The sequence below is a fragment of the Capsicum annuum genome, chromosome 2 (assembly GCF_002878395.1).
Source record: "Capsicum annuum cultivar UCD-10X-F1 chromosome 2, UCD10Xv1.1, whole genome shotgun sequence".
NCBI classification, from domain to species: domain Eukaryota; kingdom Viridiplantae; phylum Streptophyta; class Magnoliopsida; order Solanales; family Solanaceae; genus Capsicum; species Capsicum annuum.
In genome coordinates, this window is record NC_061112.1 from 151,939,097 (window position 1) to 151,965,150 (window position 26,054).

The 26,054-nt window shown below is 31.1% G+C and overlaps 2 protein-coding genes across 4 annotated transcripts; one reads left to right on the forward strand and one right to left on the reverse strand.

Moving 5' to 3' along the window:
- The first annotated feature begins 14,654 nt into the window (after positions 1-14,654).
- On the forward strand, positions 14,655-18,329 carry LOC107860640 (protein KINESIN LIGHT CHAIN-RELATED 2-like). Of its 3 annotated transcripts, none has more exons than XM_047407590.1 (3): positions 14,655-14,741; positions 15,765-17,720; positions 17,844-18,329. In XM_047407590.1, the coding sequence occupies exons 2-3, from the start codon at positions 15,781-15,783 to the stop codon at positions 18,064-18,066; spliced, it is 2,163 nt and encodes a 720-aa protein (XP_047263546.1). In that variant the 5' UTR covers positions 14,655-14,741; positions 15,765-15,780; the 3' UTR covers positions 18,067-18,329. The 3 variants fall into 3 exon arrangements, with proteins under 3 accessions (XP_047263546.1, XP_016561551.2, XP_047263545.1); XM_016706065.2 differs by lacking the exon at positions 14,655-14,741 and adding an exon at positions 14,772-14,964 and having other exon boundaries at positions 15,768-17,720; XM_047407589.1 differs by lacking the exon at positions 14,655-14,741 and adding an exon at positions 14,773-14,964.
- A 681-nt stretch (positions 18,330-19,010) lies between these two features.
- Positions 19,011-24,766, reverse strand: LOC107860642 (protease Do-like 1, chloroplastic). The gene is made up of 8 exons (XM_016706066.2): positions 23,803-24,766; positions 22,999-23,121; positions 22,399-22,570; positions 21,376-21,413; positions 20,531-20,729; positions 20,196-20,348; positions 19,860-19,994; positions 19,011-19,273 (listed from the first exon to the last, which is right to left on the reverse strand). The coding sequence occupies exons 1-8, from the start codon at positions 24,195-24,197 to the stop codon at positions 19,196-19,198; spliced, it is 1,293 nt and encodes a 430-aa protein (XP_016561552.2). The 5' UTR covers positions 24,198-24,766; the 3' UTR covers positions 19,011-19,195.
- Positions 24,767-26,054: the final 1,288 nt, after the last annotated feature.

A 26,054-nucleotide genomic window follows, 5' to 3' on the forward strand; every position in this document is an offset into this window, starting at 1 on the left:
GGGGTCTGGAGAGGATAAAATATACGTAGTCCATACCGCTACCTCCAAAGAAGTAGAGAGGCTGTTTCATTTTATCTATTACGAAAATTTTTAATAAAATGTAAAAAGTTCAAATCACTTCTCAAAAATCCTTCACACTTTACTTCTCAGAGATTTTTCGCACTTTAATATAATAATGTAAACATAATATATATTTTATTGTAAGGACATATATATTTTACCATCAGAAATTCCAAGTGGTTAATGGATCGTCACTTTTGTATTAGTAATCGTAAACTTCACAAATATACTAAAATTTTAAAAACTTACCTTAAATCACAAATAAATTTATCGTCTTAATCATAGATACTATCAAGATTTCATTGAATAAGAAAATTCCATACATGGATTTGTTTTTCCCCTACGTACTTTTTGGAACCTGCAAAAGTAAAGACAAAAAAAAAGTAAGTGAACTGAAAATCAAATAAAGAAAGACAAAGAGGATGATGACAATGAACATAATAATATGACTCAAATCAAAATCAAAATACAAAGAAAATTAAAAGTAGAATAAGCCAATGTTTATGTTTCTTGTAAAATTTGACTGAAAATATCACTTAAATAGAGTTAGTAATTTTTTTTTATATAAGGTAATAATTAACAATTTTATTTCTTAGCAATTAATTGTAGAAGAAGACAATAATATTTTCATTGCAAATAAACAAAACCCAAACAAAAATAGTCGATTCTTAGTTCTTTTTATCAATTTTATACTCATCCCTATTTTAAACCTTTTTTGTCCACACCGTTTTAAAATAATATTGGCACAACTATGAGTTTTTCTTTTTCCTATTTTATCGACAAAAACCTTTCCAAAGTAAAACTTTTATTAAATATTTCCTTTTATTATATAGTACTTTAGAACTTTCTTTTTAAATATTTTTTTATTTACCATATATATAGAATTTACCATAAATATATTTAATTAAGATTGAACTTTTAAATATTAAAAAAATAGTGAAAAGACGATTTTGTCTAAAACAAAAACTTTTAATGAAGGACAAAAAGTTCAAATCACTTTTCTAAGGATCTTCACACGTTTAATATATATATATATATATATATATATATATATATATATATATATATATATATATATATAGCCTATATAACGATGATAAATGAAATATTTCGTTTTTACATTATTCTTTAACTTTACCCTTTATATACTTAGATGAACTAGTCAAGTGTACGTGCTTTGCACGCGTGTCACGTTAATTGATAATAAAACTATGAAATAGAAATTAAAATAATAAAAAATTATATTACATAAACATAATACAGAATTACTTTTGTATAAACTAATAGCAAAGTCTTTAGCTATATGAACATTTTTATATTGTGTATATAAATGAGCATTTTTTATCAGTTAACTGAAAAATCAAACTGTTAATCACCCAAATCGATAAGGAATACCTTACTAATTTGGTTATCAATTTAGCATGTTTTGAAATAAAAAACTAACAAATTGAACTGATAATACATAAAATCAAACTATAAACCAACCGATGAGACCCCCCTAATTGTTATTATAGAAGTCTTTGCATTTAGAAGTCAAAACAGAATTCACTAACAAATTGAACTGATAATACATAAAATCGAACTATAAACCAACCGATGAACCCCGTAATTGTTATCATAGAAGTCTTTGCATCCAGAATTCAAAAAAGAAAAGAATTCAAGATAAATTTATATGTAGTTCAAATAGAAAATTAAAAAATAAAAGAATAAAGAATTCAAAACCAATGGATTTCGAAGTGCTATAGTCCGTTTAACCCAATATATATCCTATTACCTTAACAAATTGCATAAAAACTATGAAATGTCTTTGAAAGAAGTAGAATTTTTGGCAACAAAAAAGAGAATCACCATTTTCGTAGTATAAATGTTAGTTTTTAGTTAAGATAAACATTTACTTTATTTGGCGGCAACTGTCTTATCTAATTTTATAGTAGAAGAAGTGACAAATTTTCTGTTTTAAAGTTTGATCAAAATATTATTTAAATAGAATTATAGAAATTCATTTTGATATATAAGGTAAAATTTTAATTGATTTAGATGTCCAAAATCTTTCCTTTAAAGAAATATCTAAATACGATAGATTTTTATTTTTATTTCATAAATTATTTTAATATTAAAATAATATGCATTCCAAATATAACCTCACATATTTTTATCTGTTTTCTTTTTTTACTTTTTTTTTAAGACGTGTATGGTTTGATTTTTTGGTTCAACTTTGTATGTTTTCTTTAGGCTAGAAAATCTTAAAGAATCCAAGAAGAAAACTTTAATTAATCATTAATCAAAATTAAAAAAAATAAGAAAAATAAGAAGAAATGTAGAAGTAGAAAAATTACACTATTTCAAATAACTATTTATATAGAATTATAGACATTTTTGTGTTTTATATAAGGTAAAATTACAATTGATTTAGAATTGTAAAATATTATAATTTCTTACCTAAATAAGATATATTTTTTTTCCTTTCATGCATATGTTTTTCTAAAAAAATATATTTTGGTTCCTAAATTTTTTTCCAATAAAACTTGCATAGGAATCTTTTTTCCCACGCGTATTTTTTAACTATAAGTTTTAGTTCTTAATTTTTTTTCCCCTTCCCATCAATAGTTCTTTCCCTAAAAGAGTGCATAGGACTCTTAATAAAAAATTTCACATTACATTTAATTCATTTTAGAATTGAAATTGTTCCTTTATGTTTTTCTATGTATTTTAAATATTTGAATAATAATTTAACGATAATTACTTTGAAAATAAAAGTGAAAATACGGTTTGTCTATTATTGGGTGCTTTAATGAATGACAAAAAATTCAAATCACTTTTCGAAGAAAAATTAAAATTACCTCTGAAAAGGTTATTTGATCATATTTTGCATATGACGATAATTGTTAGAGTCTGCACCAAAAAAAGGATATATAAGTAAAAATTTAAAAGAGAATTCATATAACGAAGAAGGCTACAAAACCCTAAAGAATAAAAAAAAAACTTTAATTAATCATCAACCAAATCAAAACAAAAAGGGTCAAAATCATTTTCCCTCCCCAACTTTGTCTTAAAAATCAAACCTCCCCCCTCAACTTTGAACAATAATCATACTCCCCCTTTTTCCTAATTGACTTTTAAAAATTCCTATTTTACCCTTTATCGTCAATTTTTGTATTCTTTTTTTTTAACTTCTTTAAAATCATCATATTTTCATTTAAAAAAAAATTATATAACAAAATTTTCATAAAAATATAAACATTATCTTCTAGGAAAAAAAAGTAAGAAATGCTAATTAAGTATATAAGCTAATGATGATCTTTATGAAATAAATTAGCATAATAAGAAAATTAGTTTTATTAATAATAATCAAAACTATAATATTTATTTTACAAGTGAAAATAATAAGTAATACTAATTTTATAAACATATTTCAATGGAGAAAATACAAACAATAAATGAAAGAGATAATCCTCTAGTACCACCCCGAACTACGGTCAAAGTTGTTACGACACACTCCAACTTCATAGGGGTCCTATTATCCCCTGAACTCAAATTTAGCGTATTTTTGTCATTTTTTCTGTTAATGTAGCACCTTTATTATATAAAATGGAGCTCACATCAAAGGTATCACACCATCAAAAATGATTGACAAAAGGTATCACGTTAGCTAAAAAGATTGACAAAAATAAACTAAAATTTAGTTTAAAGGGTAATGGGACCCCGTGAAGTTGACGTGTGTCGTAGCAAATTTGGTCATAGTTCGGGGAACTAAATGTTTTTCTCGAATAAAAATAAGGTCAAATTTTAAAGATTATATTTATTTATATAAATTATAAAATATGTAATACTCTATTAATGACAATCACAGCTTATTTACTAATATAGACAATAGATAATATCGTTTCTTATCACTTGATCCTCATATTAAAAGTAGATATTTTAATTTATCTGCTCAATTTGTGGATCAAGAAAATTGTATTATATTTTTTTCTACCCTTTAATGTTAAATAACTATATAAAGTAACAGTATAGACAAATTTAAAATTTAAAATTATCGTTAATAAGGTTAATTTAGTAAAATATACCTCTAAGTAAAATTTTCTTAAGGATTGTGTTATATCAACCAAAAGTTAAGTAATACGAAACGAATTTAGTAAGAGAGTGATAAAACACAAAAATATATGCACATACATGTACCTACATATGTATATATACACATAGGGATGAGTTGTTTGGAAACAAGTTATTTCGGGATTAGTTATTACCAAATAAGTTGTACTAATATGTACGTGTGATAACTTATCTCAGCACTGTGGTATAAATGGTGCGACAAATAATTTTGAGACTACCTAATACATCTAACTAAACGCAGGATAAATAATCATGAACTTTATCTCTTAATTATTATAATTATATGTCACACCAAACGACTTTTTAATACATATAATACTAAAATAACGATCTTAAGAAATAACATTAAATTTTGTGATAAATTTATAAAAAGTATTAATTTGCTTATAAAGTTAATAAACTTAAATAAAATGCTATAAATATCTATATTAAAAAAATATATATATTTTGGTTCCCAAATTTTTTCCTTAAGAAATTTGCGTAGAAATCTTTTTTTTCCATGCCTGTAATTTAACTATAAATTTGGTTTTTAATTTTTTTTTTCCTTTCCATCAATAGTTCTATCCCTAATTGCATAGGACTCTTAATAAAAAAAATATCAAATTACATTTAATTCCTTTTAGAATTGGAGTTGTTCCTTGTTTTTTCTACGTATTCTAAATACTTAAATGATAATTATTTAAAAAATAAAAGTAAAAAGACGATTTTGTCTATTACGGGGTGTTTTAATGAAGGGCAAAAAGTTCAAATCACTTTTCTAAGGGTCTTCACACTTTTAAAATATTATAAATATAGATTATAGATATATTACTATTTTTTGGGGAAAGAAATTCAATTGAATTCGCTTTCTTCAATTTTTCTGTGTCACTACCTATAATCTAACACCCGCCAATTGAATAACCAATACAATTTTTGAGATCTGAAGTGAGAAAAGAACTAGGAAGTAGGGAGAAAAAAAAAGAGATGATCGTATGATATGCTGTTAGAGCGCACTTAATATTATTATGTATTAACAATGAGAAATATATAGTATTAGATAATTATATTTTTAAAGAAAGGCATTGATCAGTAATTTGGTAAAACTGATAATTAACCTACTGCTTGTTTAAAAGAATATTTTTAAAAGTTGAGTCTTCACTTGGACACTTTCTGTTCAACGATAATATGTTTGACCAAAACTCCCATACATAATCCAATTCACCCCCCACAAACGCATACATTCTTATTTTGTGATAACCATATTGTACAGTCCCCTTCAAAGAATATTTTAATTTATTCCAACACTCACTAGCTAATTATTTGGACCATTTTTCATGTATTTTAATTATTCCTCTCTTCCTTCCTTTGAACCTCAAGCTAGGGACTTTAAACTTCTACACTCTTGCTTTTGATTTGTTCTCTAATACATGTGATGAAGATATATATGTACTGATTATCTTGACTTGAGTAAGCTAAAAAAGCAATGCGAATAACGAATATGAATATGCGAAGGCACCTTTAATCTTTAATAATTAGAAAGAGTAAAACAAATGTCCAAAAAACTAAAGAGGTACGTACGCATACGTATATGCATATATAAACTTAAAGCCACATAGTGAGAATGAAACTTTCTTAGACATGGTATCTCTCATTGCTCCATCTTTTTCCTTCTTTTTCTCATATGAGCCAACAGAGTATAAGATTCTTCAGATCTCAAAATTATGGGTCAATGGTCAAAGAGGAGAAAATTAAAGTATTAGTATATTGCATTTTGCATGTGGATGTGGATAGAGAAGGATATTATATTGGTGTTAGCTAGGCCATTGGAATGATCCTGAACCTGAAGCCTTAGCTTATTTCCAGTCTGTATGGACCCTTTCATGATTCCCTGCATTATAATATCATGCATCATCGTTGAACTTTGTTCTCCGAAATAGCTTCCCTACCCGTCAAACATATATACGAGTACATCCTACCCTACTCCCGAAACCTCACTAGGTATTTTGTTGTTGTCGCCTCTCATGCAATTACCAAAAAATCCTCCACAACCACTTAATTACATACCATGCCCCAATATATAATAATTCCATTTTTTCATCATAATGGTTTAAATATTTAATATATTCTATTAATTAACTATAACTACATATTGGAAGTAAAAAAAATTTTATTTATTTAATTGGCAATCATGTTCAAAACTAATTTGTTATCACGAATCACAATAATTAATAACTTAAAATATTTAAAAGACATAAAGAAATTTCACTGACTCTCATTATTTTAGCAATGCCACATAAATTGAGATAAAAGAAAAAGTACTGCAAATCATAATAATTAACAACTTAAAATATTTAAAAGATATATAAAAATTTTAGTTGATTCTCAAAATTGTATCGAAACCACATAAATTGGGACACAAGGAGTAAATATATTATTTGATAATTACGTAAAAATTATTATAAATCACAATAATTAACAAGTTAAAATACTTTTTAAAAAATAGATAAAAGTTCTATTCAACTCTCAAAATTTTATCGGTGCACCATAAATCATGACAAAATAAAAAATTATCTTAATTAATTGCAACTAAATATTTAAAGTAAATCAATTTTATTATTTTAATTGACTTTTATATAGAAAATTAATCTTTTTATTTATTTATTTATTTTAGTAAATTTAAATTTTAAAATTATTTTTTTCTTATATAGAAATACTAATATTTAAACTTACCTTTAACTTTTTAAAGTACAAAATTAATAAATTTAATTTAATAAAATAAATTTCTAATGAATATTTTCTAAGAATTTGTGTTGGGTCAATATGTATCAAGTTAAAAAGAAATAAAAAAAATGTATAATAAAATTTTATTATTGTGAAAGAAAATATAATGCACTATCCAATAATGTTTAATAATATCATATTTTGCATATGCAAATATAGCATCCTGTATTTAATTAATATACTATTTCGGTGAATTATCAATGATTACTATTGGATATGATAAAATTATATTAATTTTTATAGTAATAACATAATCAATCACTCTTAATTAATTATTATGAGTCATCTAGGTATTAAGAAAATAAATAATATTTAATGAAAAATAAAATAGACATAAAATGCGAAATTAACTCTTAATATTTTAAATTAAATTTTTGTCTTTCGAACAATGATTTTACTATATCACTCCTTATTATAAGTCATTTATATATTAGAAAAATTAGAATAACAAAATGATATGTCAACATAAAATATTTGATTGACTATCAAAATTATATTAGTGCCACAGAAATTGAGACGGGACAGAAGAAGATATAAAACAACATATATTATTTTGAAAATGAAATAAAAAGTACTGTAAATAACAATAGTTAACAAAAAAAAAAAATCAAAAATTGACTGATTTCTGCTGCTTCAATCGTGATTTTAATGTATCACCCGCAATTAATTATTATAAGTTACTTATGTATTAAAAAATTAATAATATTGAATACACGATTTTACTATATATATATATATATATATATATATATATATATATATACTATGAATAAAAAATTTCATGATATTTTTTTTTAAAAATAAAAATTACTACATATATTCAAAGGACAAAAGAGTAAAAACACACAAGAGATAAATGTAGAGAAATCAAGAAGCACCAAATGGATTATTAACATTTGTAACATTCAACACATTTCTAAATGTTTCCAAATTCTTCTTGAATCAACACATACACATAATAAAATAATAAATAATAATGATTACATTTTACTATATCACCCCTAATTAATTATTATGGTCATTTAAGCAATATGCCACATAAGTTGAAATAGAAAAAATATTATAAATCACAATGATAAAAAATTTAAATTATTTAAAAGAATATAATTGGCTATCGTCAACTCAAAACTCTAGACAAGGAGAGTAACATATATTATTCAAAAATTACATAAAAAGTATTATAAATTACAATAGTTAACAACTTAAAATATCTAAAAATAATTTAATATGTTATATATTTCAACAAAATTACATGAAAAATACTAGAAATCACAATAATTAACAACTTAAAAAATTTAAAAGATATAAAATATTTGGTTGACTCTTAAAATTATATTAGTGTTACTAAAATTGGAATAGAAGAAAAGTATTATAAATCACAATAATTAAAAACTTAAATTATTTTTAAAATATAATTGACTATCAATGCCACAAAAATTTGGACAAGAAAAGTAACGTATATTAATTTGAAAATTACATAAAAAATATTATAAATTACAATAGTTAACAACTTAAATTATCTAAATACATATTAAAATAACATATGTTGAACTCATGCTTGGTTCCGGATGAATCCTAGAAAACATATGCAATCCTTTTATTAAAAAAAATTATTTAAATATATCAAGATTAAAAAGATAAAAAAATATCTTAATGTTGGGCTCGTGCTGACACGGATCATGCTCCTCTAGTTTATATATAATGAGTAGTAAAGTTTAGAAAGCTATTTTCAACGTAATTATATATCACAGATATCGAATAATAAAACATACAAAATTTTACTAGTCTTGAATGTAATATGTAACAGTCACATATTGAAACATGTGTACGTACGGGCAGTGGCGGAGCCAGAAATTTGACGAAGGGTGTGTAAATTTTATTTTCAGCTATGTTAAGTGTGTTCAAATTAAACATACACTCATTATGGTTAACATTTAACCTCTTTTCACCACATAATTTGCTAGCAAATTAAATTAAAGGGTGTGCATCTGACCATCCTTCGCTAAAGGTGACTCCGCCCCTGCATACGGGGAGGCTAACCAAGTTGCGGATAAATAAGCAAACCTGAGAGATAGAAGGTTTGATCAGACTTTAGAAGTAATATTGATGGGTTGGTAATAGAGGGTAAAGTTTCCCGACTATATATATTGTTAGAGAGAGTTGGTGATTTAGTTCAGTGGCTTTATTTCTGTGACAAAACAGTTTTAGATATGATTTTATACCGTGAAAATAAATTATTGATATGCTTACCTTTTTAGCGGTACATACAGTTGAATTTTTAAATGTGGTTTAAAGTCACATACAATGAAACAAATTGCAAGAATTGAATGATAAAATGATTAGCGAAGCAAAAGAGGCAAATTAATCAGAGCGATCTGCAAGAAAAATTTGGCACAGTGCGGCCTGCAAGCAGTGTGGATCTAGCATATATTCAGGGGTTAATCTGAATCCCGTTCAGTAAAAAATTATACTATTTATACACAGTTAAAATTATTTTTTATGTATATATTTTATATTTGGAACCTCTTCGATTAGTTCGTGTGTGCACTTTCGAACCCCTTAATGAACTTCTTGGCTCCGCCACTTGCGGCAAGGATATTAATATAAATTTATGCCGTGAATATATAGTTTCTTTGATGCAAATTATTAAACAAGTTAGTATTAATTAACTATGGAGATCTGCTCTAATCATACAACAATGGATCAGATCCGCTAGCTCGATTAATCGATCACTAAACAATATAATTAACACCTATAAGTAAATTAAACGACGTGAATTCATGTGTGCATAGAGTTAATTAATTAATTAGGTTCAACAAGAACAAAAATATGCACGTGTGCATGAAGATATATATATGTATATATATATATATGTGAGTGGCTAGTCCATTAATTAATAAATCCTTTGCCTTTTTGCCAACCAACTGGTTTGTTCTGCATTCAAAGATTCAAAAAGGAGCTAGCGAGCATCACCATCCACATTCCACATGCATGCAATAGAAAAAAAGCCAAAGTTGTTTGACTAAGCTTTCATAAGTTGCAGTGACCACATACATATGCTAAGCGCTAACTGGCCATAACATCATTTGGCAATCATTTTCACAGAGTCAAATATTTCACAATCTTCCTGGCCTTTAGTACATTCAACTTGCTCAATTTTGTCTTTCCAGTTTGCACATAAACAAATGGTTCATTACAATATTTGAGCCTAGTTGGAAATCTCACATATGGAGGCCCAGCAACTACAATGGGCCACAAGCCCAATGCCTGCCAATTATGTGTCTGAGCATGACCAATTTAGAATGCGTCTCCCTTCGGCCAACAAATTATGAAATTAATGCAACTTCCTGAACAGAATATATGTAGTAACTAGATCTTCTGTAAGATCACTATGAATGCCAACATGCAAATGTACGCATTCCAAATAAATATTCCTACTACTTATAGTCTGTACATGCTACTTACTCCTCTAAGGCACGCTTTCCTTTTAATTTATACAAAAATAACACGTATAATTTTAAACTTCTAAGCATATTTTTTAATAGTACCATGAGTTATAACCATACAAATTGCCATGTAAAATACTGGAGTACCTTCTATTCTCATAATTACTAAATAGGAATAAATAAGAAAGAAAAAAAGAATACCCAAGAAAAAAGAACGCTTGCTAGAAGTACAAACTAATTGGATAGTTAATTGATTGAACCTTCACGAAGAGAAAAAAGAAATAAAGTAATAATTGAAAAAAAGATAGGGAGGGACACTAACAATCACAAAAACAAGTCCAGCTCCTCCAGAAAAGACATTGATTTGTCCTCTCAAATTGCATCGATCACTTAATATCATAGTCTTTTTATAATAATTGGATACACATCTACAGATAAATCTCCCACTTAATTAGGCGCAGATCGTTCTTCCATAATTTACAATCAATTTTCTCGAGTGCATATATATATGGGCGCTGGCAATTTCAATGTCAACGGTTTTCTAATAAAACAGCTACTCCATTAGTATAGTAGTATTTTATTTTGCAGAGATAATTTCAGGGGAGGATAAACTTTGTAAATCGAAAACCAAACGAGTAGAACAGTGAAATCTGTCAAATAATTGAGTTAAGTTATTAAATCCTAAAAAGAAAATTATCACATAAGTACCCTTCATAATTTAGAAATCCTCACTCTTCTGACTTATTCCAAAGTGATTTGGATACAAGACCTATACAATATCGATCTCTGATTAATTTGTTCTTTAGCAAAGTGTGTACCAAATATATACTCCCTTGTATGCTATCCCTGGACACAACTCAGACAATGTATAAGTATAAACCAAAAAGTTAATACAAGGACGAATGATTGATCAATCATGACGAAACGAGCATAAGGCATGGGAACACATAGGCCAAAACTTAGATCTATACAAATTTGTGTGTGCTACATGAGTTGTATGTTTGGTCCCATGTCCCTCTCTAGCTACTTCCTTGAATCTAAGGCCGAAAAACTTTTGAATGGTAAAGTTTGTCATTATTATAAAGGAAACAGAATCGAATTGGTGGTCATGTACATACATAAGTTGGGAAATATTTAGGGAAATTATCTTTTTGGAGAATATTATACTCAGATCGAATGTTAGCTTGTATATTGCTCAATCATATACATAATTCATAAAACATTAGTCTGTTGTTTATGTTTGTAATACTAACAAAATCTTAGACTATGATTTGATACTTTCTCAAAAAAAGAAAATCAGGGAAAATTTCTGGGTACATTCGTGTACTATTTTTTAATGTAATATTTAGACAGAGTTAACGTTTTGTCTTGTACAATTATTCTACTTCAATATTCAAGGGTATATATTAACAAGGGCTAAATTAATGTGCTTTGTATATTTGGAATGGAGAGTGTAGGTCCATAAGCATACTACCCACCCAGCAGGAGATTACACAAATCAGAATATGGTATAGTTATACTTATACAACACAAATTAAATAGAGATAATAAAAGGAATATTTGATAGAGAATATTGTAACCAATAGTTTTTAGTTTAATGATTAAATTTGTCTGATGAGGTCGATAGTTTGTGAGGACCAGATATGAGATATTATTATTTTTCAAAGGTGTCCGTGAGACTAATGACTAATGAGTAACTGATACTATTCCATTGAACTACTTTTGTCATTTCTGTTTAATCTATGATGTTATTGGAAGCTAGAACCTACAAAGAAAATTGGTTTTCTGTTCAATTATCCCCTCAATTTCAGGGAGATAAGACTTAAAAAAGGAAAAAAAATGGTCCCTTACAAGATATCGATGACCATATATCAAGATTTTCTATTTAAACCATAGGAAAATTGGCATCAATTTAAGTAGGTAAAAGAAAAAGGAATTTCTCATTCATTGAACTTGCAACATTTTGACATTGTCAACATTCAACAGTTTTTATTGAAGTCCCTTTTGAGTTTAATACAAAACACTCGTTTGGTCGGAGCATGACTGTCTAGTTGTCCTTATGTCCTTATGGTTAGCCTTGCTTTTCTGATTGGTTGACCACTTGTAGTTATAGTGGGCGCGGAGCCACATTTTGCTCGGGTTTCATTCCAACCTCCTTCGACGAAAAATTATACTATTTATATATAGTTAAAGTTATATATATATATATATCTTCAATTTACACCATTGTCTCAAGTTTTATGTATCACTTGCTTGAAAATAAAAATAAAAATTTGGGAATTGGCAGCTCTTTTAGAGATTGAGGCATTACTAAATCAAGGTGCAGTTTTGACTTCCGATGCACATTTGATGCATGTGCAACTTCTAACTAGTACAGGCATGTGATCTCTAATTAACGATAACATACAAAAAAAACTTTTATATTTGACTTATGGTATTATTGATAAAAACTGAGAAAGAATTTAATAAAACAAAAGAACAATTAAACGCCGTAACGTTGGTCATATCATTGTCCACACAATGGTAAAATCTAATCCTTACCAGAATCTGCCCAACAATTTAAAAGAAAAAAAAAATTAGAAAAGAGAAAACAAAGCGAAGAAATTAAATTAGAATGCAAATGTGTCCAAGTAAAATTCTTCTCCCTTGAGATATTAATATAGTAAAATTAGAGGTAAAAGGGTCAAAAACACATTTAAAATATTTTAATTTTTTGAGTTCCATACCTTAAACTGTCAATTGTGTGAATTTCCTATCTAAAATATCATCAAATGTTTATCGATATACACCTCAACTATCACAATTGTTCACTCATGTAGAAAAAAAGAACAATTAATAGTTGAGGTGTGTTTCGATAAATATTTAATGATAATTGAGATAGAAAACTCAAACACCAAACAATTCAAGTATGAAACTCAAAATTCCGAGATACTTTAGGTGTAATTTTAACGCTTTTAACTCATAAAATTATGAGAACATTCTATTCTATTCAGACATGAAATAGAATAATTTGTTTTTAAAAGAGTAAATTATTTTTAATTCTTCGGTAAGTTGTTTTTCATTGTTCTCCAACAACACGTTTTGTATCACAAGCTTGTTTTGTTTGCAGCAAATTTTCAAACAACAACCAACCCAAAAATAAAAGAACATGCAAGTAGACGAGTAAAACAAAAGGAAGAAACATTACAAATGGCCTCAACAGCCCGCCATATCCCAAATTAGGACCACTTATGTAATGCCACGTAATATGTGACCATTAAGCTTGACACGTGATAGGATTAATGAACTATTGAACTTTCCCTTCAATGTTTGATCCATGTGATTTAACTTTTGGGGGAATTCTTCTCACATTATGCACAAGAGTTCAAATCTTGAAGAAATATTTTATACAATCCATAAATCTATCATTTTTATAATAATTATTGTAAGTCCACTTATAATATTATCACGCTTATGCCATCAGATCATTTACTATATGTAAATTATTTCACCATCAATAATTAAATTATATTTTAGGTATATAATTATACAAATTTAAAATATATGTATCTTTTGCACTATTAATATAATTTACTATGCTCGCTAGGGCATGGTTGAGTAGATGTGGTTCTCCCATATGGGAGACCTGGGATCAAATCCAATCTCTGTCTATTGCTCAATCATGAGCTCGTCACATGCCTTCGAGCTATCGCATAGCATATGATCAATTATATCAATAAACGTAAACCATAGATATTTTACCTATAAGTATCTTTTGCATTATCTGTCTATAGGGTTGTATGTATGTGTACATGAAGTGGATAGCGTTGAAAAACCGTTAATGGCGCCATGTATGACAAAATCACAGCGAAGCATATGTTAGAAATTATTTTAAATAATATAATCACACACACAAAAAAAAAAAAAAGTAAAAATAACATAAATCCCAACGAATTATTTACACTCTTTCCCACTTTCTTGTTACTTTAATTTACTCTTTCCCGATTCATATACATAACAAGGCCGACATATACATAAAAACTTTTGTATATGACAAGGCCGACATATACATAACAAGACCGATTCATACACATAACAAGACCAACATATACATAATAAAGCGATTCATATACATAACAGGACCAACTTATATATAGAAGTTATGTATATGTATTTTTATAAAAAAATAGGATTTTTATAATATGCTTGGAGAGATGAGATGTTTTGTAATAAATGAAACTTAAGTTGTGGATTTATGTAATTTTTTTTAGAAAAATAAGATACAATACATAGAGAGAAAAAGAAGGCGAAAAAAGGGAAGAGGAAAATTGGACGGTTGAAGGGGAAAAAAAGCTTGGCAGATGATAAGTCATCTTCATCCTTGTACGTTCCAACTTCTCTGTAACCCCACACTTCCCCTTTTTCCAATTTCCAATATACATTCTATCCTTATTCTCATCATTAATCTTAATTTACCAAACATCATCAACCTATTAACTTTATATATACATAGATGCACTAACACATTTTACATTCCATATAATAATATAGTAACATCCTTATTCTTTCGTCTCTCTTAGTTTCTATCTGCATTTGTAAATTCAAGGTACGCGTTGTTTTGTCCTTTCTTCTTCTTCTTCTTCTTGTTTCATTGCCCACAACATGCTTCCGCTCTTCTTATATTCAATTCTGACCTTTATTTTATGAATGTTGTTTCATTATGTGTTCGAGTTAAATGCTATTATCTTTAATGCTATGCATTTTTCTATTGTTTACCTTTTATGATAAAATATAATCACTTTTTTCTCAATGTATGTGTTACCATTGAAATTTCGAGAGTTCACCAAGTTTTTCTTCTACCGGAATTTCTTAATTGTACCTTTTATGATTAAATATAGTCACTTTTTCTCAATGTCTGTGACACAGTTGAAATTTCGAGGGTGAACCAAGTTTTTGTTCTACTGAAATTTCAATTGTACCTTTTATGATCAGATATAATCACTTTTTCTCAATGTACGTGTCACAGTTGAAATTTCGAGAGTCGATCAAATTTTTCTTTTAACTGGAATTCCATCTGTGTCAATAAATTGGGACAGAAGGAGTAATTAATTTATGCAGAGTATTAAGGAATGTGGACATGATCTCGAAATGAAATGCCTTGAACGTTCTTACGTTTAAAGCAGGGGAATGGAGTAATTAACAAGTTGAGGCAGAGTTATTTAATTATATACACGTAATAAAGTCAAGTCCCTATTTATCTATTGCACTTTGAAGTATCATTTAATGCTTGGTTAGAGTCAAAGGTTGCTTTGTGCTTGATTGCCCTTAAAGTTAGTTATGATTACGTAGGATGTTTGTTAACTCTGAAGGAAAAGAATTCATTTTTGTATCTGTTTTTGTTTGTAGAAGAAACAGTGGTACAATGCCGGAGTTTGCAATGGATGGATCAATTCCTGAGCACAATCATAAACAACCTAATGGTCATTTTCTACCTCTCAGAGAAATTTTCGATCAGGGGTCTCCGAGAAGTCCCTTGAGTACGCATAGTCGCGAAACTGAGTCCATTGATCTGGACATGAATGGGGGTTTTATTGACACTTCAATTGAGCAGCTATACAACAATGTGTATGAAATGCAGAGCTCTGATTATTCACCTTCGAGGCGGAGCTTTCTATCGTATGGTGAGGAATCAAGAATCGACTCCGAGTTAAGGTACCTTGCTGGGGTAGATTTTGGTGAATTGGATATCAAGAAAGAGGTTTCCGAGGAAGATAAAGTACACAATGATGAGAAGTTCGGAAAAATTAAAGCATATCCTTCAAGTCCCAAGCCTGTTTGGTCTGCAAAGGGGAAGAAATATTCGCCTTTGCAAACTGATTCTCAAATATCTAGTAAGCCACCAAGATCAAGGAGCAAGTCTTTTAACGAAAAGCCTTCTCCAAAAAGGTTTGGGAACGCGAAAAAGCTAAATGCAGCTATGTCGATGATGAATGGGAAGAATTCTCCATTGCAGAATGGAACTGGCAATCCATCTAAGGCGGGCTACTTAGGACCGTATTTACTTAAACAAGCAAGGGACATGATTTCAATCACCGGGGAAAATCTTCAAAAAGCTCTTGAACTAGCCCTTCGAGCCATGAAATTGTTTGAGAGTTCTTCAAAGGGAAAGAGAAGTTTAGAGTTTGTTATGTGTTTGCACGTTGTAGCAGCGTTAAATTGTCGATTAGGTAAGTACAGTGAGGCAATTCCTCACTTGGAGCGATCGATTGAAATTCCTGACTTGGATGTGGGACAAAATCATGCACTCGCAAAATTTGCAGGGTGCATGCAGTTAGGTGATACATATGCAATGCTCGGGCAGTTAGAGAATTCGATACTGTGCTACACCGCTGGCCTGGAAATTCAAAGGCAAGTTCTTGGAGAGAAAGACACGCGATTTGGCGACACATGCAGGTATGTGGCTGAAGCCCATATTCAAGTACTGCAATTTGATGAGGCTGAGAAGCTTTGTCAGATGGCTCTTGACATTCATAAGGAGAAAAATTCATCAGCCTCTCCCGAAGAAGCTGCTGACAGGAGACTCTTGGGGCTTATCTACGATTCGAAGGGAGACTATGAGGCTGCTCTTGAGCATTATGTTTTGGCAGGCATGGCCATGGCAGCCAGTGGCCAGGAAGCTGAAGTAGCGTCCATTGACTGCAACATTGGCGATGCGTATTTATCTATGGCACGATATGATGAGGCTATATGTGCTTACCAAAAAGCACTTACCATGTTCAAGTCTACCAAAGGAGAGAACCATCCGTCTGTTGCATCGGTCTATGTACGTTTGGCTGATTTGTACAACAGGATAGGGAAATTCAGGGAATCAAAATCTTACTGTGAAAATGCACTTCGGATTTATACTAAAACTGTCCCTGGAAGCCACCCAGAAGAGATTGCAAGTGGTCTTGTCGATGTATCTGTGATCTATGAATCCATGAACGAGCCTGATCAGGCGCTCGAGTTGCTTCAGAAGGCCATAAAAGTGTATGGAAATGCACCAGGACAACAAAGCACGATTGCAGGAATTGAAGCCCAGATTGGGGTCTTGTACTATATTCTGGGGGAGTATATGGAGTCTTATGATTCCCTGAAAAATGCAGTATCGAAATTCAGGGAAATTGGAGAGAAAAAGTCTGCAATTTTTGGTATTGCTTTAAACCAAATGGGACTTGCCTGTGTACAACTGTATGCAATTAACGAGGCTGCGGACTTATTTGAAGAAGCAAGGATAATTTTGGAGACTGAATGTGGACCTTATCACGCAGATACATTAGGGATCTATAGCAATCTTGCTGGAACTTATGATGCAATGGGCAGGTAATTACTGTCTTTTATATTAATCTACCATATAGTTTTCTTGATTGTCTTATTACTATTATGTTTTGCATCTATTTTTTGATTCTTCATTATAACAATGTAGTCGTCATTAATTGTTTGTAGGACGGATGATGCAATTGAAATATTAGAATTCGTCGTTGAAATGAGGGAGGAGAAACTAGGAACAGCAAATCCTGATGTGGATGATGAGAAGAGGAGATTAACTGAGTTATTAAGAGAATCAGGGAGAGTGAGGAGCAGGAAAACAAGATCCCTGGAAACTCTTCTTGGCAACATGTCTCATATTTTCCTCAAGGATCAAGAGATCAATATACTAGAAAGATGAAATAATAAGATCACTGTTTTGTCATATTGGGCATTATTTTTTTTTGTATATTTCGATAAGAAAAACTAGGAAAATAAAATTGCCTTAGTTGGGCAATGAGGAATTGAGATCCTCTGCTTGTGGGGTATCCGATTTGTTGTAGAAATGATGTACAGTGTTCATTTTCAATTTTCATTGTCAGAGTCGATAATGTTTCTGTACCAATTTGTTCTGTGTGTATGTTGAATGTTAATAGCATGTAATGGAAGACTATAGTTTCTCAATTTCTTTGTATGAGTCGTTTCTTTATCATTTTTTTGGTTCCCATCCAGTGCTCATACACGACCCCACTAATTCGAATTCACGCCGAGTAGATACAATAAAGGAAAAGTGCTCCCAACCAGAAATTTTTCATTATCATGGCTCACACTTCGAACCTCTGGCTAAGGATGGAGGAATACTATCACATTCATTCACCACGACCCTGGGTGGTTGTTGGTGTAACTTGAATGATAATAAATTAGTGGCAGACTAAAGTTTTCAGTTTTCGTTGTCAAAATAAATGAAGTTTCTTTATCGATTTGTTACCGCCATTTCTTGAAAGTTAATATAATAGTGTTAAGAGTCTAAACTTTTCAAATTTCTTTGTCAGAGTAGATAGAGTTTATTTATCAATTTGCTCTTTCTGTATCTTGAATGCAAATAGAATAATGCTGGATCTTTCGCTATCCTTTTGCTGTCACATCTAGCTGTTTAAGTTTTAAGGAACTTGCAAGACAAACCAGTTCTTGCTTACAAGTTACAGTTTACCAATAATTTTCTAGTTCGTCATTTTCATCTCATTTAGGATGTGGAATTTTGCCAGATTGATGTAGTTCTATCATCCTAACTTATGTGGACACCCATCTTACCTAATATTGAATCAAGAATTTTAACATTATATTATACAATATGAGACTAAAGACTTTCCCTATAAGAATTAGGCACGCCTAAAAGAGCCCATCTTATATTGCTTGCACCCTAGTTTAAGTGCAGTTTTTGTATATACACCATTCAATATTGTGAAACAAGTGATACACAATAATAAGATGGGCAGTTTGCCAGGAAATGCATATCAATTATCAACATACACTCTTGTCCATTCGAGGCATTACGATTCGTCAGGTTTTGGTTCCAGAACTACAGGGATCTTCTCTTTCTGATCCCCACGCAGTACTTCCACAATCACCTGTGCATAACAAAAGCCGTAAGCTAAAAGCTCACTACTATTCTCCCACAAATGTAGTTCCACTTTTCATTACCTTCCTGTACTGAATAGTATTCAGTGAATACCTTCCAATTATCTCACAAATACTGGATGTGAGAAAAGCTAAGAAATATGGAATTACGGACAATGTGAATCTTAATGAAAACATAGATGCACAGATACGAACTTAGCAAAATAATATACTTAGGAGTCATAGGAATTTATAGAGAAGATAGAAAACCTTAGAACTCAATACTATTATCAATATCAAGATCAAATAGAGAAGATAGAAAACCTTGGAACTCAATACTATTATCAATATCAAGATCAAATACTAACTATCGATATTCTTAATAAAGTTCCAGAAATAAAAAGAAAGATCAACTAAAGTTTTACGCAAGCAAAGGCTTACAGTTCCAAATAGTATAATTTTTGTAAGTTACCAAGCTACCCAACTACTATCTTAAATCATTATGAGTTAGTGTATGGTTGAGAAATGCTCTATACTCCATATGAATTTTAAGCGAACAATAAAGATGCATAATTTTGTAATAGATGTATGAATTACCTTTTCTCCAACTTTGCATTGGTCAAGAATTCTGTACAAGTCAGTGCCATTGGAGACCTTCTTTCCATTTATAGATGTAATTATATCACCTAAAATAAGTCTTCCATAGGAATCACGTTTAGTAGGTAGAAGACCCTGCACGTTCAAGATTTAACCATCTCATATTCAGTTGATCATCATGATAGTCACAAATTTAAACAACTCACTAGTATAAAGAATCAGATGAAGTAAAATTGCTAGAGTGAAATAACTGGAGGAAACTGCTGAGGATTATAGTATATAAAAAGGAGGGACTGCTAAGGTATGTCAAGGGAAATGATATAGGTAATAACATACTGCTTTGCCCGCAGGACCATTTGGAGGAGCATCTAGGACAAGTACTCCAGTGACTCCCAGTTGCTCGACAGACTGATCAGGTGCAAACTTTATGCCCAAAATTGGCCTTGTGACTTTCCCAAACTGCACCAACTGATCAACAATACCACTGACCTACAGAGGTAAAATCAAAATTTTCAGGGGAGAGACCACCATCTCTTAGTAGAAGCAAGGGCTACTTTCTGCACTGCAGGATGTAATAAATCATTTTGTTTTATCTGAGGAAGTATGAAGAAGAGTAATACTTCACCCAAAAGCTTCATTAATAAAATTCAGAAAGGTAAACAGTAACTTACAGTATCAACTGGAATTGAAAAGCCAACACCCGATGATGCACCGGAAGGAGAATATATAGCAGTATTTATTCCAATAAGGTTTCCAGAACTATCTAGAAGTGGTCCTCCACTGTTACCGGGATTGATTGCTGCGTCTGTCTGAATAACATCTTGGATTGGACGGCCAGTAGCTGCAGAATTGATTTCTCTTCTAAGGCCACTAGAAACATATAAATTAATCAGTTATATTAAAGAAAATGTATGATAAATAGCATATACTTTATACAACACCAACACATCTTGCTTTTGCGTATAATATATCCATTTACTGCGAGATATGGTTATTGCATATGTAATACGTTTGCTTCTTGGATTTTATGGATGCAAGGCTCTAGACAGTGACAACCAACCAATCTATCCTATAACAATCTGCTTTCTGCCATATTTCAGAAATGAAAACAAAAGGTGGACCTTACGGAAAGATGAGGAGTATTGGACACACTTGAAAGATATAATCTCCCTTTGTCGTTCAAAAAGCAAAGAAAAGATAGAGATCAAGAAAGCCACCAACATTGAAAAACTCGTATTTCAGTTGAAATGGATGAAGAAGATTAATCAAAACTCTCTACTTCATCTCAATTCTAAACAAAGGAAAGAAGGTTACTTCATTTTTATTTATTTAATTTCCTCTCATTTACTTCCTTCACTTTGTTAGTCATTAATTCCACAAGCCTTCTACCAAGATTTTGAGTGTCCCATATTCATTTTATTTTATCTCCTATCTTCACACAACACTGTTAGCACCATTTCACTGGAATATCTGAACATTAGGAACTTGTGCACAATAATATGAAATAAGTAAATACCTGATAACACCAGTGGTGAGTGTATGATCAAGTCCAAACTGCAACATATTTACATAAAAGACCAGTCATCAGGTGTTTCCAGATGAAAATTAAAAGAGAAGTAAAATATTAATGTTTCATAGTAAATTATACGAATACAGAGGAAAAAGAGGCGTGAAGGGGGGAAGGCTACCCAAATATAAGAAACATGCACCCATTTCAACAAGAGATCTAGTTCCAATGTGTAAGTCAAGTACGTTGATTTTAATGTAAGTCAGTGCGAAATTTTGGCAGAAGTTGGAGCACTAGATTAAAGGAGGGAATTGTTATGCTCTAAACTTGGGGGAAAACAAGCAGTTAAAAATATTAGCAGGCTGGTAAAGGTTCAGAAGTAGCAGCTAACTTTCAGATGGGCTAATGGGCAAAGATTTGAAACAGAAGACAGAAATAAGTTGTACTCTCTATCAGTTGTTTTTTTTTCTTGCACAAATTTTCGTAATAAGAAAAATGCACTAGAAATCTGTATGCAAAGTTATACTTTCTAACTGTTGTAATGCTCATGAACGCCTGCAAGCCAAATTGCATAGACTCTGCATTTCGATGCCGCACGCGTGTCGGATGCTCCAAAAATACACTTCTTTTTATATTTGGAGAATCCGGCACGCACCCACTGACATTTTTGAAGAGTCCAAGCAACATAGCCTGCAAGACAATTGTTTTCTCGAAAGCAAGGACTGAATATGAAATGGACCAAACTAGTTTAGAGAAGGGACAATAGACCAGACTAAAAGCGCTATCATTAAAAAGGGTAGCTCGGTGCACTAAAGCTATTGCTATGCGCGGTGTCCGGAGAAGGGCCCCACCACAAGGGTGTATCGTACGCAGCCTTACCTTGCATTTCTGCCAGAGGCTGTTTCCAAGACTTTAACCCGTGACCTCCTGATAACATGACAACAACTTTACCAGTTACTCCAAGGCTCCCCTTCAAAAGTGCTATCATTACATGAATAGAATTCTCTATCAGGTTTGTATTTCATCACATACAGGATTTCCAATAGCAAATACTTTTTGACCAACGAGCAAGTCTGCAGATATGCCAATTGGTATAGGTCGTAACTTGTCTATTGGTGCATCAATACGCAACACAGCGACATCTTTATCTTGGTCAAATCCAACAACTTTTGCATCATAAGTAGATTGATCAGCAAGAGTCACTCTGAACAAGACTAAGATTATGTTAGTTCAAAAATTAGAGTGTAAAACAGAAAATTAAGCAACAAAGAGACGTGCCAATCCAAACCAAATTCATATCAAGATAAAAATTGAAGGTTTCCTAATTCTCCACGAGTATTTAAGACAAGATGGGCAACAAATAGGTAAAGAACTAAAATGTCAATATAAATGTATATTTTACGCACACAGCAACCACCCTCACATGAAGTTAAAGAATACAATCAGATAGTATATGAGCATAAAGATCACATGCAAAGTTGTAAAATTATGTTAGTATAAGAGCAATCAGATAGTATGTTGAAATCGCATAATGATTTTGGTGAGGAACTCGACATGTAAACCATTTAGGCAGATACAAAAATGAAATAGAAACTTTTTTAAGAAAGAAAATGTGTTGCCACTTTAACTCACCTGAGATCAGAGGCACCTCGAATCACATGATAATTAGTGACAATATGACCATTCTTATCCCAGACAAAGCCTGACCCAGACCCTTGAGGCACCTCAAATATATCCAGTGTGAACATATCCTGCCTATAACATCACAAATGAAATCCACAATTAACCAAACAGGGAAACAAAGGTGGATTTCAAATTCAACAACAACATACCCAGTGTAAGGGCAGACAGTACGCACACCTTACCCCTACCTCGTGGAGATAGAGAGGTTGTTTCCGAAAGACCCTCTGCTCAAGTTCAGCAAATCAAAGTATTTACAAAAAAGGTAATACGACACTAAGGCAACACGTTAACTAATAAGGAAAGCAGTACGGAGCATTCAGAGAAAAGAAACAATAACAACGAAATAATCGACTTCAATTACAATAACAGGAAATACATCTAGCGGACTTTCATCAAGCATTATATCTACAAACATAAATGCTCATGAATTTACAGAATTGAAAAAAGATCATCCTCATTAATAGATCACATGGAAGCAACATTAGTAATATACACAACTGACATTAATTTTTTCATATATCTTTTAAGTATTTGAATTATTAATTATTGTGACTCATAGTACTTCTTAATAACTTTCAGATATGTAAATTTTACTTTTCAAAAAAACTTGAAACCTTCATGTCTAAATTCACGGTCAAAATTAAACTGTTCTAACTCTCGAAATCCAAACAGTGATACATCAACTTGGACAGAAAGAGTAACAACACATGAATTCACATATAGGAAAAAATATCATACTCATTGATAGATCACCTGGAAGCAAGATTAGTAATATACACAACAGAAGGTGTATTCTCCTGGAAGAGACGAACAGTAGCAAGTTCATCAGTCTGCAATTTCCTCGGTGAAGTGACTACAAAAGCCGAGGCAGAGTCAACGTCTGCCAAAAACAGAGAAAACGACAAAGCAACTGAAGTGCACGCCACAAAAATACTATCCACAATCTTCTTCCCAGAACTGAACTTTTCATCGGAAGAGGCATAGTTAGAGCAACACACGGGAACAGAGACCGTACTGCTGGAAAAACCAGGTATTTTCCGGCAGAGTAGAGATTTAGTAAGTGGAAATCGATCGGAGCCGGGGAGTTTCCTCGCCGGGGTAGTGGAGAAGAAAGCAGAAGAAGCTAAGGAGTGTGAAGAAGAAGCCATTGTTAAGAAGACAGGTGGTTAGAGCTGACTTGTTTAGAGCAGAAAGAAGGGAAGATCCGATTTGATTGGTTGTTTCGGTTCGGGTTGGTCCGTGTAATATGTGATCGACGTTCTCCACGTGGTTATTGTTCATGTGTATGCTAGACCACAGGAGTACCACTGCACCTTAATGGGCCTCCTCTTTCATCAACGAATCAGGGTCTTTACCCTGATTGGGATTCAATCCATTGCAAGAAAGTGAGGCCCATGGAACGTTCTACACTAGTCCGTCCGGCACAATCTAGACAGCATGATCACATTCTACTTCTTGACGTTTCGAAGTTAAAAAGATAATATTAATGATAGAAGTTAGAATTTGGAATATGAAGAAATAAATACTATGAAGAAGTCAAAGAAATTCAAACTTGATATATGAAGAAATAAACATTTGGTATTCTAGATTTGCTCTGCAATTAATATTTAAAATATATTGAAATACAGTTTGATGGAGTAAAAGTCACTTTGCCTCCTCTCAGAGGCGGAGCTAGGTAGGATTAACATGTCAAATATTTTTCAATGAAAACTTAAGTTGTTTATATATATATATATATATATATATATATATATTCATGTATTGGCTATTTGGCTTCTTCATATTTTGAATGTTTTTAGTAAAATTCTGATTTATGCCACCACCTCCTCCTCCTTAAAGCAGCAGTGTCCTCCAAAATGGAAGTAGCTCTCATGCATTCACTTCTTATCTTTCGAAAATTGTTCCATTAATCTCATTAGTGAAAAATAAAAATTAGCAAGTTGTAAGAGCACATGAGGTGATACTAATTGCCGCAATTTACAAGCAAGTGGTCCTCACGAGCAAGCAAAGCCAGAAGGAACGTTTGAGGTTTTCCTTCCTTGAGGACGGGTACTATTAGTGGTCTTTGTGTTAAAAAATGCTAGTCTGAATGATTGCACAGAAGAATGTTTGTGTGATGAGTAATCCATCCAAACAAAAATTTAAAAAAAAATTGAGAGTTATTAGTTTTACATGCCCAATGAACATGAAGAATAATGAATAATTAACTCAATTAGCCGTCCATATTAGTGATAAACTCAAAATGACCATAGTCTATTTAAATTATTTATAACAAACAGTCAGAAGACGACGACGACAACATACCGTACAACAACCGATCAGGCCTATTTTATAAATTTTATAAGCCCCAAAATGCATTTCTAATCTTCTCTATCTTTAGCCTTAAGTGGAACCTAGTAACACGAGTGGGTGTAAAAGTTTTGTGGCTATCTTTGGTTAATAAAAGGTAATGGCCAATCGCCAGTTGAAAAAAACAGCTGATTGGCTATTTGTGCTCTTTCGCTGGAAATTTCCAAATTCAACTCCTTTCTACTACGTTGCATTTTTCATTTTTAACGGTGAAATTTCTTTTATCATCCGACGAATATTTTGTGCGAGTGTCTTAGCCCAACATCAAGAATTTGACATTTTGATTGTACTTTTTCTACCACACATAAGTTCAATTATATGAACTTACTATTAAGATGTAGGAGTAACAAATAATAATTGTATGACTTATGCGTGATGGATGAGTTATCTTAATATGACAAAAGATAAATTATGGATATACAGTTACAAAAATCAAATCAGTTGACTAAGTTAAAGTACGTAGAATAATTTGACCCATAGTTACATAATTACACAATGTGCAGAGATTTGCAACTTATTTATATTACTGATCACCAAGAAGGAGAAGATGGAAAAGAAAATGACGTTTTCAGTACCAAAGAGAAATTAAAAACCTTGTTTATTTTTGCTGCTTTGGCTTGTTCTAGTAGTGTTGGCCGATGCCAGCTCTTTCATTT

Coding starts and splice junctions, on each gene's coding strand:
- LOC107860640 (XM_047407590.1), top strand. CDS start 15,781: ATGCCGGAGTTTGCAATGGATGGATCAATTCCTGAGCACAATCATAAA. Junction 17,721..17,843: donor ACTTATGATGCAATGGGCAG/GTAATTACTGTC, acceptor AATTGTTTGTAG/GACGGATGATGCAATTGAAA.
- LOC107860642 (XM_016706066.2), bottom strand. CDS start 24,197: ATGGCTTCTTCTTCACACTCCTTAGCTTCTTCTGCTTTCTTCTCCACT. Junction 22,571..22,998: donor CGAGGTGCCTCTGATCTCAG/GTGAGTTAAAGT, acceptor AGTCTTGTTCAG/AGTGACTCTTGCTGATCAAT. Junction 21,414..22,398: donor TATTTGCTATTGGAAATCCT/GTATGTGATGAA, acceptor AATATGTTGCAG/TTTGGACTTGATCATACACT.